Raw genomic sequence first — 20,185 nt, forward strand, 5'->3', positions numbered from 1 at the left:
TTTTATGATTATTTACACAAGATTGGTTCATGTATATTCATCCACCATGAATCGAGTCTATAGTATTCAAATATAAAAATATGTGAAATACTTTGTCTATATTTTTATTTTTAAAATAAAAGATCTTAAAATATAGGATATTGATGTAATTCTTATTTTATCCATTTCTCTTGTGACTATTAAACCCTAATAAACCCTAAAAAGGAGAAAATATACCCCCACTGAATTCAACACAAGAAAGCCTAAAACACTTCATTTGATCATTGATTAAAAATCTGCCTATAGCCCATTTTCCCAAGGCCCAAAAAAGGGACTGAGTATAAAGAAAATAGTGAGAAAATCAGCAGAGACGTCTGAGAATTACAGAGGCCATGGATTTTACTCCGATCAAAGACGCCATGACCTCCAAATCCTACGGCAAAATCGCAGACATCTGCGACGATCTCATGCTTCAGGCAAATCCTCTCTCTGTGCCTTAGAATTTTCTCACAGTTTCTTCTTTTTTGTAAAACCCTAATTCAGTTCTCTAATCTCTCTCTAGGTTTCAACTCAAGGCATTGCTTTTGAAGACGAGTGGCCCTACACGATTCATCTTCTGGGCCACATTTATGTTGACGATATGTGAGTTATTTATTTCTAATTTAGGGTTTTCGGTTTGTGGAGTGATTGGTTGTGGTGGTGGTTTTGCAGTAATAGTGCTCGGTTTCTGTGGAAATCGATACCTCCGGCTATCAAAGAGCGGCAACCGGAGGTAGGTGCTGCTTGGAAAATTGGCCAGAGGCTTTGGACGCGGGACTATGCGGCTGTGCATGAGGCTATTCGAGGCTTTGAGTGGAGCCAAGAAGCACAGTGTATTGTGGCTGCATTTTCAGGCAAGATTTTCCATATGGGAGCATTGTTTTAGTGCCCTGTCTAGATCGGTTTTGTATTTTCTTTTTAAATAATAATTTTGATATGCAGTACTCCTTAACAAGGAGACCTCTGTCTCCTTATTTATTTATTTTGACAATGGAGGCCCTTAGTGGATTTTGTGAAGGTGAAGGAAGGGCATTTCATCATGGAATTCAAATTTGAAGGAACCTGACGAAGGGTTTGAAATGACTCACTTTAACAAGTGACAATAACCTTGTGTTCTATGACACTAGCTAAGAGTAATTGGAATATTTGAGTTGGGCATTCATGTTGTTTTAAGGCATTATCCAGGCTCAAAATAATTTGGAGAAGAGTGAGCCCATTCTTGTTGGGGGTGTCAATGATTGAAAGTGTTAGCTTTATAGGTTCTGGGGTGGGCCATCTACCTTCATATTTTTAGGCCTCCCACTAGGAGCTCTGCTCAAATCAACAAGGATTTGGGACTTGGTGGAAGAGAGATTTTAAAAGAGACTTGCTATGTGGAAAAGGCAATATCTTTCCAAAGGAGGGAGACTTGCTTTGATTAGAAGCACTCTTTCTAGTCTCCTAATCTATTTTATGTCCTTGTTCATTATCTCATGAAAGGTGAATCTTAAGTTGGAACAAATCAACAGAAGCATTCTTTGGGGCAAGGCAATCTTGTAAAAAAACCTCATCTTGTTAATTGGTCTATAACTTGTTTGAACAAAATGTACAGGCTTTTGGAATTAGAAATCTCTCCATCCTAAGTAAGGCTCTTCTTGGCAAGTGGTGTTAGAGATTCACAACCAAAGGGAATCCTTTTTAGAAGTGAGTTATTATTCTTAAGTTTGGGGAAAAAGATGGGGGTTGGTGGTCAAGCGGAGTGAGAAATGATCATGGGGTGGGTATGTGGAAGGCAACTAGAATTGTGTGGGACAACATCAAGGTTAGATTTTGCCTCACATTGCTAACAAAAGAAGGGTAAAATTTTGAAAAGATAGATGGTGTGATGATTCATCTTTGGAAGAATTTTTTTTTGTCTTTGTTCTCTACAGTCTTCACTAAAGATGCATGAATAACGGAAGTTTGGAACTAGTCTAGGGAAAGAGGTTGGTGGAACCTAGTTTCATTATTGGGAGCTTGAAGGAGTGATTGCCTTTCTACAGAAACTCCATGTGTGCATAGTTAGGAGAGAGGAGAATGATAGTTTATTGTGGAAGGAAGCCAAAAGTAGCAATTTCTCCGTCAAATTCTAGGTCCCACCCTTGACGGTGGGGTTTTTTATTTGGGACACTTCATGGACATGGTTTTAAAAGGCATAAGGTGCAAAAGTCTCCTACATCTTCGCAAGGTGCAATGCAAAACACAAGTCTAAGCGAAGTGAAATATGACATAGGATACTTGTCAATTTTATAAAATATATTCAAAATTGAATTCAATTAATAAAAAATTAAGATTCTAAATATTTGAAAGAAATAATCAACAAAAAATAATGAAATTATATAAATTTGAATATACTACTAGAAATTTAAGAATAAGAGTGTTTAAAAAGGAAAAGTAAAGTAGATAAGGCACGCTTCTCCAACAAGGCACATGCCTTGGCATGCGAGACACTATAACTAGGGAGTGGTTGAACCTTGGACTTACCTTTTAAAACTATGTTCATGAGGTAGAATTTTAACAACCAATTAGCTTAAAAGAGGAGAAGGATTATGCTGAATAGATGCTGTATGTGTTTAAAGGAGGAATTGCTTGATCACTTGCTCCTTCATAGTCCTAAAGTATCTTATGGTACTTGATTTTCTCTTTGTTTGGTGTAGTTTGGCTGATGCATTTAATTGTAAAAGGAACTTTGCTAAGCTGGCATGGAACTTTCGTGAGCAAGAAATTGAAAAGGGCTTGGAGGGTTGCTCTATTGTGTTTGTTTTGGATATTGTGGAAGGAAAGGAATTAGAAGAGCCTTTGAAGATTTGGAACTTTCAGAACAAGCAAGTAAACTCTCTTTTATGAGCACTTTTTAGGATGGGTCAAATCACATGTAGATAATCATTTTGTGAACATGATAGACTTTGTAGATTGAATTAGGTCAAATTAAGGAGAGGGGGTCTGTTTTTTGTTTCTTCTCTCTTTCTTTTGTTTGCCTACTTCTTTTAGTGACAAATGTTACATCTTATGTACTTTGTTGCACCTTCTTGCATGCGCTTTTATTTATATATACATAATCTCTTTTTTCCGAAAAAAAAAAAAAAAACAAGATGTCATGATGCACTGTTACCATCCCATCTTCAAACTTCTTGTTAAAGTTGCTTCTTGGAGCACCATCTGCTGGGGATACGAGATTTAATTTGTGATATTCAATTTATTGTTGGCAATCTTTTGAGATTTAGATTCTTGTAGCCTTTGCTTCGTTAATGGTCAACAAAAAGGTGAATACTAATTTACTTGATTCAGATTGTAAGACCCTCTAGAACTTCTAGCCCTAAGAAATGCATCTTGTGTGTGGGGTGTGGAGAGACAATGGACTAGCCATTTTCTTCATTGATCAATTGTTATCCTATGTTAGGGCTATGTGGATGGGCCTAAGGATTATTCCTCCTTTTAGGATTTTAAGAGGAGTCACAGGGGAAGAGTCTTGTGATATGCTGTGCTAGCCACCATCTGGTTTATTTGGTTTGAGAGGAATGCCTGCATTTTAAAGATAAAGAGAGGTAGATCTATGATCCCCATTCCACAAGATGATGCCAATAGCAATTCTGGACATGTAGGGCCTTCTCTAGTATTGCTATTAGCATCATCTTGTTGATTAGGGATCAATCTACCTATTCAGTGGGAGAAAATTTTTGTGTGAGAGCTTAGTGAATTTCCTTCTTTCAATATGTTACCTCAAACTAATGAGATTATTATTTGCTTCCACTTCCCCATATTTGTTTCTTCTCATTACACTTCAAAATATATATTTTTTTCTATTTAGTCTTCCGCATATTATTTGTCCTAACCTTATGTGCTTCGAAGGATTGCATCATCTTTTCTTCATGTCTTAGGAGTTAAAAATCTGTTTTATATTCTGTGCAGTGCCTAGTCACCTAGTGAGTCTTATGAGTTATGCAAGTGTTGTTTCAAATCATTAGGCATCAAGATACTTTTTCTAACAGAGCCGCCAGGCGATTGTTTGTTGGAAAATATTTAACTAACCCATCTCTTAGGAAGTGCATGCATAAGATAATTACTTAGCTTCAGATACACACAAAATACAACATATAGTCATGCATTTTGAAATCAAAGGTATGGAGCTATCGAAGTAAAATTGGAAGACCTTTGCCCTAAGCCTTTTGTTTTTGTGCTTTCTCAGGGGAGGGAAGCTTGTCTTTTCTAGATTTCATTGATTTGTTGGTGCTAGCCCAAGGCCTTTTCTATTAGGGCCTTTTGCCTTCACTTTAGCATCTTTGGATGTTCTTACTAGTGTTTTAAAAGGCTATTGAGGTTTATGCCTTAGGCCTTGCCTCAAGCTAGGCTATGCAAATTGGCCATGAGGATATACCCTCAGTATAAAGTAATTGAGGCTTACAGTCTTGAGGCTAGTGAGGATTAAGCCTCCAGTATTTAAATGGTTTTAATGGGTTTAGGGTCGTTATGGGCTTTTATACAAAAAAAAAAAAAAAAAATACTGGATATATATTTTTATACATATTTGATAAGATATTTAAACCTCAATATTTAACAGTTTTAATGAATTGTGCTTTTGTAAGGTTTTGGTTTAGATTAATAAGTTTTGTCGTGGGTTCACTGGGTTTAGAGTGTATGCAAGCGCAAGTCTGGTGTTAGGCTTCCAAAATCCATGTCCTGATTTTGATTTCACATGCTCAATAGTCTCATTTCAGTCAAAAAAGAGGAAAGAAGAAATGCTTGGGAGAATTTTAAATTCATGAGGACTGATTAGTGGATACTGAACTCAATTGGAATACAAAACCAGCTAGGAGAAAACAGAGAGAGTGCTTTGATGGAGAAATCCTTTAAATCTAGATGCTTGGTGGCTATTCCAAAGACTTTCTTTTCGGGAAAGGCATTTCACTTTCTGATATTTGTATGTGCAACCGACCCACATCCAGGTAAATGATGTCATGAACTAAAAGGACATGTGGCTAGCTTATGTAGAATTTTGATGTAAATTTATTTGTATTTGAAGCTCTGTTTGATTGTGCTGGGTGTACTTTTGCAGTCTGGTTGCTCCCCGAATTTACTTGCAACCATTGACAGATTTACACTTGATGAAAATATTGGGCTCCATGGTGCTTCAGATCACTATTAATTGTCTTTTGAATTCTTTTTGGCAGAACTTTACACCAAGAAGATGTTTCAACTGCTGCTATCTGCCTATTCTACAATAAGCATTCAAGACACAGCTCTTTTTCTGGGAATGAGTGAGGATGATGTGACAAACTGTAAGCTTCTGTTCATCCTTATAGTCTAGGAACCCATAGTTAGGTCAGAAATGCTTTTCCTTTTCATCTGAACTAGGCATGCCATTTAAATACTATCTGAATCAAAGTTTTATTGCTTGGCTGTATGCTTTGGAAAAGGTGAATATGGGTTTAGAAAGCCGTTCTATGCAAAGAAAAACTTCTCTGAATTACTTCTTTTTCCTTATTCATTTTTTTTGTTACATGGTACAAAGTGATCTTGTTAACCCATCTACTGAGTTTTTTGGTCATTTGCAGATGTGGTAGAGCAAGGTTGGACAGTGGATTCGGCCTCGCGAATGCTAACTGTGAAGAAGCAGCCTATTGTCACGGAGCAGAAACTAGATCCCAGTAAATTGCAGCGCTTAACAGAATATGTCTTCCATCTTGAGCATTGATCAAGTTGTGAAGAATGTGTACCCTTTTTAAATTGGGTTCCCTACCTATATATTTCGGGTAAAAGAGCAAGTTCATTGAAGTTGATTGAACCTTGAATGTGCAGTAGAGCCAAGGTCGTGGTCTTCCATCTTACATTTTTCGCCTGTCAAGTAATTTTTTTTTTCTTTAATTGATGGCTTTCTGGTTTTAGATATTACAGATATCGTTTTCTACTACTTAGAAGCTGCTTTGATTTTCTTACTAAAGTGTCTACCTGCAAATACAGTAGCTGTAGGTAAAGAAGTTGTGATTGTTATGATCCAAATCCGGGCCGAGGGCGGGTGCTAGATTGCTTGCTCTCCTCTCCTCTCCACGAGGAATATAAAAATGGCCCTTAAATAAGTTAAAACGGATGAGAAATGTTTCTAGAGGGGTAATTTAGTCTAATCATTAATTGTCACTGTCACGTGTTAATAAATGAGTAATCATAAATTAATACATATAAGTAAAATGTTATCATATGTGAAGATGACACATCACATGACATATGACATGTTAGGTTGTTTTACATCTTATCTGCATCTCCACGTGTCACATGGGTCTCACGAAAAAATAAAGAGTTTATGGATAAATTGAAAATGATAATAGTAAATTAATTAATTTTGATAATTAAAAGAATAATATGATTGCACCAAGAGATATTATTAAAATGTCAAAACAAAATTCCAACGTTACCCTCTTCTTTGGGAAGACATACTTAGAAAATTGAAGAAAACTTAGAGGGAACAAGAAGGTTTAGGTTATGTTTGTTTTCAGAAAATATTAAGAAATGAAAAAAATGTAAAGGAAAATGATTTTTTCATATTTGATTGTTCTATGAAAAATATAAAAGAAAATTAAATATAACTAAAACTAATTAAAAAATTATATATTTTTAAATTATTTAATTTTATATTGATGAGTTAAAATAAATAAAATGAGTTTGAAGTAAAAAAAAAATAATAATAATTTATTTACTTTTAATCTATTTTTTTTTCTTCACTTTTTCTTTTCTTTTACTTTTCCTTTGTATTTTTTTTTTCCTTGCATTTTCTTTCAAATTTTATGGAAATCAAACATAGCCCTAAAGATTTTGTATGAAAACTAGAAGATTTCTCAAAAGACTTTCATAAATTGTTATGAGATTTGTAGAATTTTTCTTTTAGGAGATGTCTTTCATCCATAGTTAAGCATTAATATGCTTAGAGAGATTTTTTGCCTTTATGTAAGAATCAAAGAACGAATTAGGAATAGTTTCCTAATTTCATAAATCGATTTTGTCCACAATTTTTTAATTTTAAAAAATTTATGTTTACAAATTTTTGATACACTTGGTGGGACCATCTCCACCTCTCATATCTTTTTTTTTTTTATAAGAAATTTACATTATAACATATGAAGTCCAAAAAAAAAAAAAAAAAAATGGTTAACAAGAAATCAAATCCACCAAGTTTGATCCTACCAAAATTATTAGGTCATGAACAAGTTTCAATCTCATGACTCAGAATAAAGAGAAAGTCGTAAGACAATTGTAGTTTTCCAAAAATATAGTAATCTCCTTAGTCTTTTCTAGGGCAAAGGAAAGCAACATGGTTGAATAAGTGGAATCACACCTAACCATATCTTAACTGACAAATTTAAAGTCTCCTTTACTCAGAAGGAAAATGAGGGGCAGATCCACACCATCTCCATTTGAAAAATAACACAACCTAGTCATGATGACAAATTCAATCCAATTAGAAGAGCAAACTTCTAAAATGGCTAAACGATTGAAAGTCCTCACCAAGACCATTAACAAAAAAGAAGCCTAAATTGCTCTTTCATGGATAAGATCAAAAGTATGGAAAAATCAAGCCAAATTGTTGTTGATTCATTTATGGGATTCTTGTCAAAAGTGAATCCTTATCAATGAGTCAAGGGTTTGAGAGAACAAAAACCCATTAAAAATCTTCCGGATTTTTCAAATGGGTTGATCCCTATCAATTAACTAAAGGATTCATCCTCAAAGATCTTAAGAGTCAAGATGAAGGTTGTAATGTATCTTCTTATACATAGAGAATTCAACAATAGAAATTGTCTCTAGGTTTTCAACCTCCAAAATTCCAACAATTTGATGGAAAGGGTAACCCGAGATAGCATGTCTCCTACTTTGTAGAAACTTGCAACAATGCAAGTATAATAGAGTTCTAATATAGCAATTTGTCTATTCACTTAAAGGAAATGTCTTCAATTGGTACACTAATCTTCCACTTAGCTTAATAGATAGTTAGGAACAATTTGAATGAGAATTTCTTAATTGCTTTTATAATATTAGATGTAGTACTACTATGACTTAAGTCACCTACACCTGCCAATGGAAGGGTGAATCTATAATCGATTACCTCAATAGATGGAGAAACTTAAGCCTTGATTATAAGGGTAAGTTAACTAAAACTTTTGTCATAGAAATGTGCATAGAATGCATTGGGGTTTAAGCCATATTCTTCATGGAATAAAACCAAGAACTTTTGAAGGTTTGGCAATATGCACTCATGACATGGAGTTTAATATTGCCACTAACGAGAGCATGGATCCACTTCTCCAAGATCTAAGGAAAGGTAAGGAGAATTGCAATGCTCATAAAGGGGGGCAAGAATTCATTTAAAACTAGCAATAAAGGGGCTACAATTACAAACATAGCTCTAACCAAACTCCCGTAAAGATTGAGAAAGGGTAAGACGAAAAGACTAGAACCCATAAGGTTAAGGTCAAAGGAAGTTTTTTACTTTAAAGGAAATGTAGGAGAAGAAATAACCATTATTCAACTTTAATGTCTCTAGAATGCTTGAAGATCTCCTCAAGCCAAAGATAAAGAGCCCTAAGGCTAATTGCTTAGATGACCCAAAATACTACATGTACCATCAACTCATTAGCCATTTTGTTTAACAATGCTTTGTTTTAAAGAATGATATAGTGAAATTGGATCATCAAGGAAAAATCAACCTTGAAGAGGATGTCACAACGTAATTTGTTATGGAGCTCCCGCTAAATAAATAATAAAGTCATCAATTCTTCAGCATACTTATACAATATGGTTTAGGGTATTTGACCTTATTCAAGTAAACTTCATACAATCAGCACCCTTTCAGGTTCCTCACATTCCAAACAGCATGTAAGAACCCACTATGATGGGTCTACAAGAAAGAAACATTTCTTAAGGGTTGGATCATCTATGTTTCAAGAGGAAATATGGAATTTTGTAACACGCCAAAGAAACAAGATGTCAAGTTCACCTAAGAAGCTCTCAATAAGATCAAGAAAAACCAAGCATAGGTCCAAGATAGTTAAAAGGCATAAAATAAAATAAAATAAGGGAACCATAAATATGTATAAGAAGTCATGATTAATCTTGAACTTAAACAAAAGCTTAGAATTCCTATCACCCTATGGGAATTCAGGTTGAAGTCATTCCATAATAAATACAAAATAGTAAATCATTTTGAAGCATGCTATGAAATACACAATGATAAAGAATCTTCTAAAAGTGAAGATGGAAAATCAACCTTGAAATCAAGTGCAAAGAGAGTTTCAAATACCTAACTCTAAGTTTTCACAATTTGTTTGCCAGCAATTACATTTATAGATGAGGACCTATTTCTTGGCTTCAAGCCTCATAACAAACATTCTTTATGTTTGGATTTGTATAAGAGTGTTAAGTGAATAAGATCTTAATTGATGAAGGATCAACTATTAATATCTTGCCTTATCGCACAATGAGAGAACTTAAGATCTCCATGGATGAGCTCTTTGATAACTTTTTAATGATCTAAGGCTTCAACCAAGGAGGTCGAAAGGCTATTAGAATGATTAAACTCAACTTCCTAATGGAAGACATGCCTTTAAGCACATTGTTCCATGTTATTGCAGCTAAAACATCATATAACATACTATTAGGACAACCATAGCTTTATGATTATGGGATTATTCATTAGACTCTATTAATGCTTAAATATTATGAAAATAGAGTACAAAAGAAGATTGTTTTAGATTGTAGGTCATTCCTTGAAGCTAAATCTCATTTTAATGATCCAAAATTTTACTCGAGTTTGATGCTATAGACGAAATTTGATCAAAAAAAAAAAACTTTAAAAATGGATAAAGTTGGTACATGCAAAACAAAAATATCATGCAAGGGCCAAGTAATAATAGCCAAACAAAAAAAGACTAGTGTTGAAAAGGGTAAACTCCCCACCCAAATGAATTGATGAAGCTTTAAAAAGTGTGTTGATCCTTTGATATGTACCCAAATCCAAAAGAAAAAAGGTTAATCTCCTTTTATAGGAAGTGATTGTGGCACATGAATTAAAGAACTAGAATGATTAACTCTCTTGATAAAAAAAAGGTGGCCACATCATTTTTAAGACATTTGTTAAAGGATTTTATTAGATTGTCATAAGGTCCAGAGACAGAAGAAGATGTCTTCCTATAGAGAGAACTCAAGGCTTTGATCGTAATGCTTATAAACTAATAACTAAGGGTTTGGCCACCAAAATGTCTCTACTTTAGGGAAACTTCCTCAAGAAATAGAGGAAGAAAATCCATATGAGCTAACCAACACCCAAAAGATGTAGAAAGATAAAAGATTTAAGATTAAAAATTTAAGAGTTGGTACCATGTTTACTTGTACTCTTGTTCACATATCAATAAAAAGATAAAACACCAATTATATTACGTAAAGTGGTTGATCAAAGGATGTTGAATTAAATCTATTATATAGTTTGTTTTTTAACAAATAAGGGGAACTTTCCTCATGAAAACCAATATTTGACAAGCTAGGGCAACTTTGTTCATTCTAAACTAAGGCCTAAAATGAAGAAAGGAAATTTTGGAAGAAATGATATATTATGTCTTGGTCTTAAAGACCTTAGTGATATGAAAAGCAAAACTTCATCTCATAAAAGGTGGAATGGTAATATTACCATGAAAAAAATATTGAACGTCATGAAACATACTTTAGTGTTTACCAACCAAAATGATTCTTGAGCATACACTTCAGTAAATCACATAACTACAAAAGAAGTGAGAAAAAATTAACCTCCACTTGAATAAGAAGTCAAGAATGCTCCACCTACATTTAAGGAAAGGGGGAAGAAACTATAGACAAATTTAAAGAAATCAATCTTGGCACAACCAACAAGCCACATCTAATTTTTGTAAACCCACTCTTGACACTTAAATAAGAAAAAGCCCACGTCAACATATTGGTAGAGTATGTGGATGTGTTTGCATAAATCTATAAAGAAAAAAAAAAGTATTATCAATCAAGCAAGTACAATGAGATTTTTGACTTGATCTAATTAATCCTTTAAATTGAAGTAAAAGTAAGAAAACTCATCAAAGCCAATTTCATACAAGAAGTGAACTACCCAACTTAGATCTCAAACATTAACCCCATTAAGAAAAAAAAATGAGCAAATCGAATTTCAAGACCTCAATAATGTGTGGCCAAAGGACAACTTTTTGTTACCCTTAACCAAGCTTATTATTGATGTTGCTATTAGGCTTGAAGCTTTATTGTTCATGGACCCACAGATGGTTCATCAGGCCACAACTGAATTTGAATAGCTTTGAGAAATGAAGAATGCACTATCTTCTACATTCCATAAGGAATCTACTATTATAAAGTAATATCATTTGGACTAAAGAATGTTGATGCCACCTAGCAGAGAGCCTTGTAAAAGATTTTTGGGGATACCCATCACAAAAATGCTTACTGAAATGTTAAAACTTAGTTGTCAAAACAAATAAAATGAATGATCATCTAAAGGACTTTTTGAAAGTATTCAAACAATTACAATATTGCCAACTCAAGATGAATCCTTTGAAATGCGCATTTGGAATCTTTTTTAAAAATTTCCTTGGATTTATTGTTTGGAATTTCAATATTGAGATTGACCAATCTAAAACAAATTTTGCTAAAAAAAATGTCAAAACCTTAAAAAAAAAAACATGTGCTAAAAAGGTCACAAAGGCACTTATTTCATGTCTAACTTGGCAAAGCATTATTAACCATCTAATTGGCTTATGATATGTGTCACCATTCATGGAGCCTTGCCAAGCAACTGATTTCCATATTCAACTGCACTAGCCTAGAAGTGGAAATATGGATGGACTTAGCATTATTTTGTTAGTTTATTTGTTCTATTTAATAAGTCCATGAGGTGTTGATCTTTAGTTTTAGTGGGGTAGTTGTGTTTTCCTAATTCTTAGCATTATTTGAGACTATTATGTATAGTAGGAAATATTTGGAAGAAGGTTAAGTAGTTAAAAAATAAAAATAAAAATAAAAACCAAATCTTCCCTCTCATTCTTCTCTTCTCATTCTCCATCAAATTCAAACATATTAGTGGTATTTGAGCTCAGTTCCGACCATGGACACTCGTGTCAAAACAAATGTAGAATTCCATAATGAGGTCAATGAAATCTTAGCATGACACAAGCCAAGCTTCGATCAGGTTAATGCTGCCTTACAAACAATGTCAATTGAGCTTCAAGCTCTACGAGCTTTTCGGAGCCCACATACTAGCCACCCCAAAATCAACCCATTTGCTACTGGAGATTCTCACATTCGCTAAATGTTGCTTGTTCTAACATTGATAATGGCTGCCATCATCAACATCTCAAATTTTCTTTCTCAAAGTTCAACGACGAGGACCTAACTGGTTGGGTCTACAAAACAAAACAATATTTTGATTTAAAAAATTATTGCATCTGACCAACAAGTTTAGCTGGCATCCTTCCATTTAGAAAGCATCACCCTACAATGGCATCGATGGTTAACAAAATTTTGTGGACCACTTACATGGGATGAGTTCACCAAAGTTATCTTTCTCCATTTCAGTCCAACCGATTATGAAGGCCCATTAAAAGCTTTAACTCAAATTAAACAAATCTCAACTATAACATCTTACTAGGAAGTTTTCAAAAAGCTTTTCCACTGAGTTGATGACCTGCCCGAAAATTTTCTCACTAGTTGTTTTATTGTAGGAATTCAGGATAGCATTCACCTAGATGTGAAAATTAAACAATCGAAAACCTTGGCAAATACAATAGGAGTCGCTCGGCTAATCAAGGAACAAAATTAGTTACAAAAGAAACCAAACCAACCATTTCATTTCCAATCAACTTTAGTGGCATCAAAGGCAACTCCCAACCCAATAGTTGGCATACTAGGCTCTTCACCTAACCAACATGTGAATCCAAGTCCAAATATTACTTTGATAACATTCCGTTGTGTTAGAAAAATTAGGTTAATCCAACCTAAAGTAATCACCCTAGAGAAAGGGTGAATAGGGTGATGATCTCTTTTTGCAAATTTAAATTATATGAATGCAAGAGATAATTATATGCAAATATATAATAAAATAATATAAAAACAATTACATATAAAGTAAAAGAGTAGGAAAGAGAGAATGCAAATACAAGATTTTTATGGTGGTTTGGCGCAAGCTCGAGGTTCTACTAATTCAAGGCTTCCAAACCAAGCCTTCAAGCAATATAATTAGATTATGATTCCATCTACCCTCTTGGACTTTTGGCTCCAAACACCCTTTATAATTCAAAAGATACCTCACTCTTGAATAACCTCTTAAGTGATACCTCACACTTAAGAATTCCTAAGTGATACCTCACACTTAGATTCTTCCTCTCAAAAATTTACAAATTAAGATAAGAAATAATCTCAAAAAATCATAGTACAAAACTTTAAGGCTCAAATGTATAAGAAAAACTAGGGTTGAAAGGTGCACTAATGACATGCGAGTTTTAGAACAATTGTACACTCAAAAACACTCTCTCAAGGCTCAAATATATATACTTTTTAAAAATTTTAGGAAGGTTAAGCTCTTGAAACAACAAAGATTGAAGCTTTTTATAGAGAAAAATGACAAAACTAGTCGTTGGAGGTTTGACCAGTTGAGCTGGCAGTCGATCGGATGACTAGTCATTAGCATTTAATGTTTGGCAGGTGATCGTTGGATCTCGACCACCCCTTGACCAAACCTTGACCAGTTGACCAAGCGTTCTGAAAGAGAGAGAAGGTTTTTGCACCCTTTGATCGGTTTAACTGAACAAGTCGATTGGTTCCTCATCTGATTCAACTGATTGAGTTGTTTTTGGCTCAACAACCATCATTTTCAACTTAAAACCTTTTAAACAAGTTTGAAAAACATTTGACACAAGGTTTTAATTGAAAACAGGAAATCATTTATCTTACCTAATCACATTTGAAATATAATCATTAGTTCCAAACCTTATTTTGTTATCATCAAAACCAAGATTAACCAAACCTTGATTTCACAATCTCTCATTTTTTTTATGATGACAAAACTAAGGTTGCCAAAAAGCTCTCTCTCAATATATGCTCCTTTGAATTTAGAGAATATTCAAGTTTAGAAACTTCAAGGAGTATATTAAGGATACTCAAAATGATATAATCAAACATAAATAACATAAAGAGCAATTTAACAATTGACAAGATATTATTATCAAATATGATACAAGCAATTATGACAAATAAAGCACATAGCATCAATATGGATAGGATTGCTAAAACAATATTAACATTTCTTCTTAATTTAGCAACCTACCATTACTTCTCCTCCTTTTTGTCCTCAACAAAAAGTTTCAATAAAGTATATAAGGGGAATCACATAATATCAAAAGTTAAGAGTAAACAATAAGCATAATATAATTTCTCATGGAAATGAATCTCCATTTTTTTTCATTTGAGAACATTTTCCAAATAAAATATTGCTCAACCTTAGAGCATTCTCAATTAAAACCATGATTTGGAAAGATATATGGGAGAACATATTCATTTAAATATATATATATATATATATATATATATATATATATATAACATGCATTGAATAACACTATTAGAGCATACAAGCATATGATTATTCGATTTTACCTAGGTATATAAAAAAAATCTTCTTTTTAATTGAAACCTTGGTTTAAAATTATACCAATTTTATCAATGTGATACCAAATGTTGTATTATTAACAAAAATTATACCAAGTGTTAGCAAAATTATAAAATGATATTGCAAATTAAGCTTTAGAAAGGATACCATTACCAATATTATTAATGCATTCTTTACCAGATAAGCATATCCTCCTTCTTGCATGGATCCTTACAAAACAAATTAAGTAACCTTTGGTACCCATATCTTTTTGGGTCCTAGAGGGTTAGTCTTTCTTCCCTTTGGAATCCAAAATAATTTAGAGTTTTAAAGAACATGAGGAGATTTTCTTGATGGACAATTATCACTAATGTAACCTCCTCTTCCACAAAGATTGCAAATAGTTGAAGGTGAAAAACTAGAGGCTTCATTTACAAATTAATTCTTAAAATATTTTTATTTTTGAAAGGCTTGTAGCATAGCCCCTTTTTATCAAAAATGCACTTTGGACTTGCCAAAATCATATCAAAAGTCTTTTGACCATTTGAGAACTTTTGTAGAGAAGATATTAACCATTCATTTTTTTCCTTTTCAACTCCTCATTTTCCTTTTCAAAAGAGATTTTTGTCTTCTCAATATTGTCAAATTTTTCCTTAAGCTCATTAAGCTCATTTTAAAGACAAGAAATCTTTTTCTTGAGACATTTTTTAACCCAAGATTTTCAAGATTAAAATATAATTCTTGAAATGCATCTTGAAATTTATTATAGTTAGAATTGGGATTTACCTCATCTTCATGTTCCTATAAAGCCATGAAATACATGTTGGCATCCTCATTTGTGCATTCTTCTTCCATGGAGTCTTCATCACATTCACTTTCACTCCATGTTGCTACCATGGATTTCTTCTTCTTGTTGGCACTTGAAGATTCTTCTCTTGAATGAAATTTTCTCCCTTTCTTGATCTTCTCAAGCTTGATAAACTTCATGAATTTCTTGGTGATGAGATCAAGGTCTTCATTTTCACTTTCTTCATCATCTTCATCATTTGTTGAAGCCTTAAATGCTACACTTTTATCATTTTCTTCAACTTTTTGATGATTATTCAAATTTATCCCATGAGTGACCCAATAGGTTCTTCAAGTGGGAGTTTGGTGAGATCCTTTACTTCTTGAATAACTATTACTTTTGTTTCCCATTTCTTTGGTTAAGATCTTCATGACTTTCTCTACTTTGGTGCAAGTCTTTCCCAATGATTCAAGTTCATTCACAATCACCATGAACCTAGAAAACATCTCTACAATAGATTCAAAATCCTTCATAGAAAATAATTCATAATCATGCACAAGGATGTTGATTCTAGACTCTTTAACTTGATTGATTCCTTCATGAGTGGTTTCTAATAGTCTCCAAATTTCTTTAGCCGACTTACATTGTCAAACATGATTAAATTCATTTCTATAAATAGCATAATGTAAGATATAAACGGCTTTGGCATTTAATTGAACTTTCTTTTTATCAAGTTTATCCCATTCTTGCTTAGGTTTTGGAACCATCACTCCATTTTCTAATTTTGAAGGAATGTAATAACCATCTTTAATGACATCCCATAGATCGAGATTAGTAGATTTTAATAACCAAGTCATTTTTGTTTTCCATGGATTAGCCATTATTTCTTAAACGATTAAGCCTTTAAATAAGAGGTCTAGCTCTAATACCAATTGTTAGAAAAATCATATTAATTTAACATAAAGTAATCACCGTAAAGGGTGGTGAATAGGGTGATGGTCTCTTTTTTTCAAATTTTAATTATATGAATGCAAAAGACAATTATATGAAAATATATAATAAAACAATATAAAAAATTGTATATAAAGTAAAAGAGTAGGGAAGAGAGAATGCAAATACAAGATTTTTATAGTGTTTCGGCGCAACCCAACCTATATCCACTCTCCTCTAGCTTCAATCCTAAGCTTGAGGTTCCACTAATTTAAGGCTTCCAAACCAAGCCTTTAAGCAATACAATTGGATTATGGTTCCAATCCACCCTCTTGGACTTTTGGCCTCAAGTACCCTTTACAATCTTCAAGAGATATCTTACTCTTGAATAACCCCTCAAGTGATACCTCACACTTAGATTCTTCCTCTCAAAGATTTACAAATTAAGATGAGAAATAATCTCAAAAAATCATAGTACAAAACTTTAAGGTTCAAATGTACAAGAAAAACCTAGGATTGAAAAGCATTCTAATGATATGCAAGTTTTAGAACAATGGTGCACCTAAAAAACACTCTCCCAATGCTCAAATATATTCAAAAAAAGGTTTAAGAAGGTTAAACTCTTCAAACAATGAAGATTAGAATCTTTTTATAGAGGAAAATGACCAAACTAGTCGTTAGGGGTTCGACCGATCAAGTTGGGAGTCGACTAGTAGACTAACCGTTAGCATTTAATGCTTGGTAGGTGATCGTTGGACCTCGACCGCCCCTTAACCAGACCTTGACTGGTTGAGGTTCAACCTCGACTAGTTGAGGTTCAACAGTGACTGGTTGAACAAGCATTCTAAAAGAAAGAAAAAAATTTTGCACCACTTGATTGATTTAGCTGAATAGGTCAACCGATTCCTCATCTAGTTCAACCGGTTGAGTCATTTTGGTTCAACGACCATCGTATTCAACTTAAAACCTTTTAAACAAGTTAGGAAAACATTTGACATAAGGCTTTAGTTAAAAACATGAAATTATCCAATTTTAAAGGATTTAAAACAAAATTACTTTTGGATAATTTTGGTGCATAAATTTATAATATAATGCATAAAAAACCTAGTGCACCAATAACCTTACAAAAAGATCCTATGAAGCTTAGGTCTTGAAAAAATGCTTCTCTTTGAGGTTTTCTTCTTTTTATTGATTTCTCTTTGGCTTGATTTTGTCTTTGTGATTGTCACTTTGGAAATCATCTTGCCTAATTACACTTGAAATATACTCATTAGTGCCAAACCTTATTTTGTTATCATCAAAACCAAGATTAACCAAACCTTAGTTTCACATGTCGAATTACTAATCAAGAAACACGAGAAAGTCGAGATAAGGGGTTATGTTACTATTACAATAAGAAGTTTGCTTCAGGTCATCATTATGAATGTCCACAATTATTCATGATTGAAGATTCATCATATCCAAGCCCTAATGATGAAACCAATGCTCAATAAGAATCAAAGAGTCAATAAGCAATGCCTAAAATTTCTTTTCATGAGATTACAGGAACCAATCATCCACAATCAATACGAGTCCTGGGCCAACTAAAAAACAAGCATATAACTGTGCTAATAGATGACGGTAGGACTCACAACTTCATCGATGAAGCTATAGTCACTGAGTACAGGTTACCAACAATTCAAGACAAGAAGTTTCAAGGTATGGTGGCCAACCAAGAAAAGATAGAATGTGTGGGGTAGTGTCAAGCGCTCACCATCACCATCTAAGATCATTATATTACAACAAGCTATTATGTTATTCCCGTCACAGTATGCCAACTGGTTTTAAGCGTACAATGGCTTGAAACTCTTGGACCCATCAAGATAGATTACAAGCAGCTAACCATGACCTTCAAAGTTGGAAGGGTTCCCCACACTTTCCAAGGATTGAAGCATGTTGGCATTGAAGCTTTAACAAACAAAGAATTCTGCAGCCTCCAAGGTATTGGGTTTTTCTTCCAAATCATTCCCTCTATTAATAGCACCCAACCAAACTCTTATCCACCTGACATGGATCGTCTCCTAGTTGAATTTTCCCGCGTATTTGAACCACCCACCAATTTGCCTCCAAAATGATCACATGAACATCATATTCCATTGTAGCCAAAATCGGAACTAGCGAGTTTGTGGGGATATCGATACCCGTATTACCAGAAGACCAAAATAGAGAAGATGGTGAAGGATCTTTTGTAGTTTGTTTTAATAAGACCCAGTAATAGTCCATTCTCATCACTAGTTTTATTAGTGAAAAATGTGGACAAAGATTGACAGTTTTGTGTAGACTACTGAGCCCTGAACAACATAACAATTAAACATAAATACCCAATCTTTGTGACCAACGAGCTTCTAAATGAGCTTCATGGAGCCAAATTCTTTTCCAAATTGGATTTACAAGTTGTTTATCACCATATTCAGGTACAAGATGAAGACATTCCAAAAATGGCTTTCCGAACACACGAAGGGCATTATGAGTTCACTGTGATGTCATTTGGCCTCACCAACGCACCTACAACCTTCCAAAGTCTCATGAATGACCTCTTCCGTCTCTATCTCCGGAAGTTTATTTTGGTCTTCTTCGATGATATTCTAGTGTACTCACAATCTTAGGACGATCATCTCTCACATCTATGGATGGTTTTTACAATTTTATCAACTAACAGTTTCTTTACAAAAGAATTAAAATGCAGGTTTGGAGTTACATAGATCGATTACTTAGGTCACATTATTTCAAAGTAAGGAGTGGTAGTTGACCCAACCAAAATACAAACAATGCTAGAGTGGCCCACACCAACAACAACGAAAGGAGTATGTGGATTCCTCAGTTTAGCAAGATACTACTAAGAGCTCATTCGTAATTTTGGATGCATCGCTGCTCCTTTAAATCAACTCTTGACCAATAATGGATTTAAATGGAATAAGGCTACCGAGATAGCTTTCCAACAATTAAAGGAGGTGTTAACATCACCACCAATTCTATATTTTTCAGATTTTTCTCAATAATTCATGATTGAATGCGACGCAAGTGAAATCAAAATTGATGCAATCCTTTCCCAACACAAATGACCAATAGCTTATTATAATGAGGCTTTGAATGGATTGACTTTTTCATTGTCCACTTACAAGAGAAATGTTGGCTATCATCAAGTCAATTTGAAAATGGCATCCTTATTTTCTTGGGAAACCATTTACAATCCATATTGACCAAAAAAGTCTTAAATACTTGTTCGAGCAATGGATTACTACCCTAGTGCAAACCCTATGGATTCTAAAGCTACATGGTTATGATTATGAGATTGAATATAAAAGGGGACCAAAAAATCAAGGTGCAAATTCTCTATCACGTGTAGTTGAATTTCAATTCTTATCCATTTCAATGCCACATGTAGATTAGTGGTCGATTCTACAAAAAGAAGTCCAATAGGATTCCTTCTATGAGGACTTGATCAAAACACAATTACACCACCAACTAATCCAACATGATGGAGTGTGGTTCAAAATTGAAAAAGTTTACTTAAGCCCCACCTCAACTTTGATTCAAAAGGTGATTGCAGACTGTCACTCAACACTCACTGGTGGGCATTTCAGGTTCCACAAAACTCTCTCCCGCATTAAGAACTTCTTCTGGTCTAATATGTGCTGATCGAGAAGGAATTTTTGTAATAATGCAATATCTATCAACAATACAAAACCGATTGTATGAAGCTTGTTGGGTTACTTCAACCACTACTAGTCCCT

The 20,185-nt window shown here is 33.8% G+C and overlaps 1 protein-coding gene across 1 annotated transcript; it reads left to right on the top strand.

The window, feature by feature from the left end:
- The first annotated feature begins 253 nt into the window (after positions 1-253).
- On the top strand, positions 254-5,974 carry LOC117925827 (COP9 signalosome complex subunit 8). The gene is made up of 5 exons (XM_034844929.1): positions 254-455; positions 542-621; positions 691-872; positions 5,205-5,312; positions 5,589-5,974. The coding sequence occupies exons 1-5, from the start codon at positions 372-374 to the stop codon at positions 5,726-5,728; spliced, it is 594 nt and encodes a 197-aa protein (XP_034700820.1). The 5' UTR covers positions 254-371; the 3' UTR covers positions 5,729-5,974.
- The last annotated feature ends 14,211 nt before the right edge of the window (positions 5,975-20,185 follow it).

The sequence above is a fragment of the Vitis riparia genome, chromosome 12 (assembly GCF_004353265.1).
Source record: "Vitis riparia cultivar Riparia Gloire de Montpellier isolate 1030 chromosome 12, EGFV_Vit.rip_1.0, whole genome shotgun sequence".
Lineage (NCBI taxonomy): Eukaryota > Viridiplantae > Streptophyta > Magnoliopsida > Vitales > Vitaceae > Vitis > Vitis riparia.

Bases quoted from the DNA above. Each gene is read 5' to 3' on its own strand.
- LOC117925827 (XM_034844929.1), top strand. From the start codon at position 372: ATGGATTTTACTCCGATCAAAGACGCCATGACCTCCAAATCCTACGGC. The intron at 873-5,204 runs GCAAGATTTTCC...TCTTTTTGGCAG, and splicing joins TATTGTGGCTGCATTTTCAG to AACTTTACACCAAGAAGATG. The intron at 5,313-5,588 runs GTAAGCTTCTGT...GGTCATTTGCAG, and splicing joins TGAGGATGATGTGACAAACT to ATGTGGTAGAGCAAGGTTGG.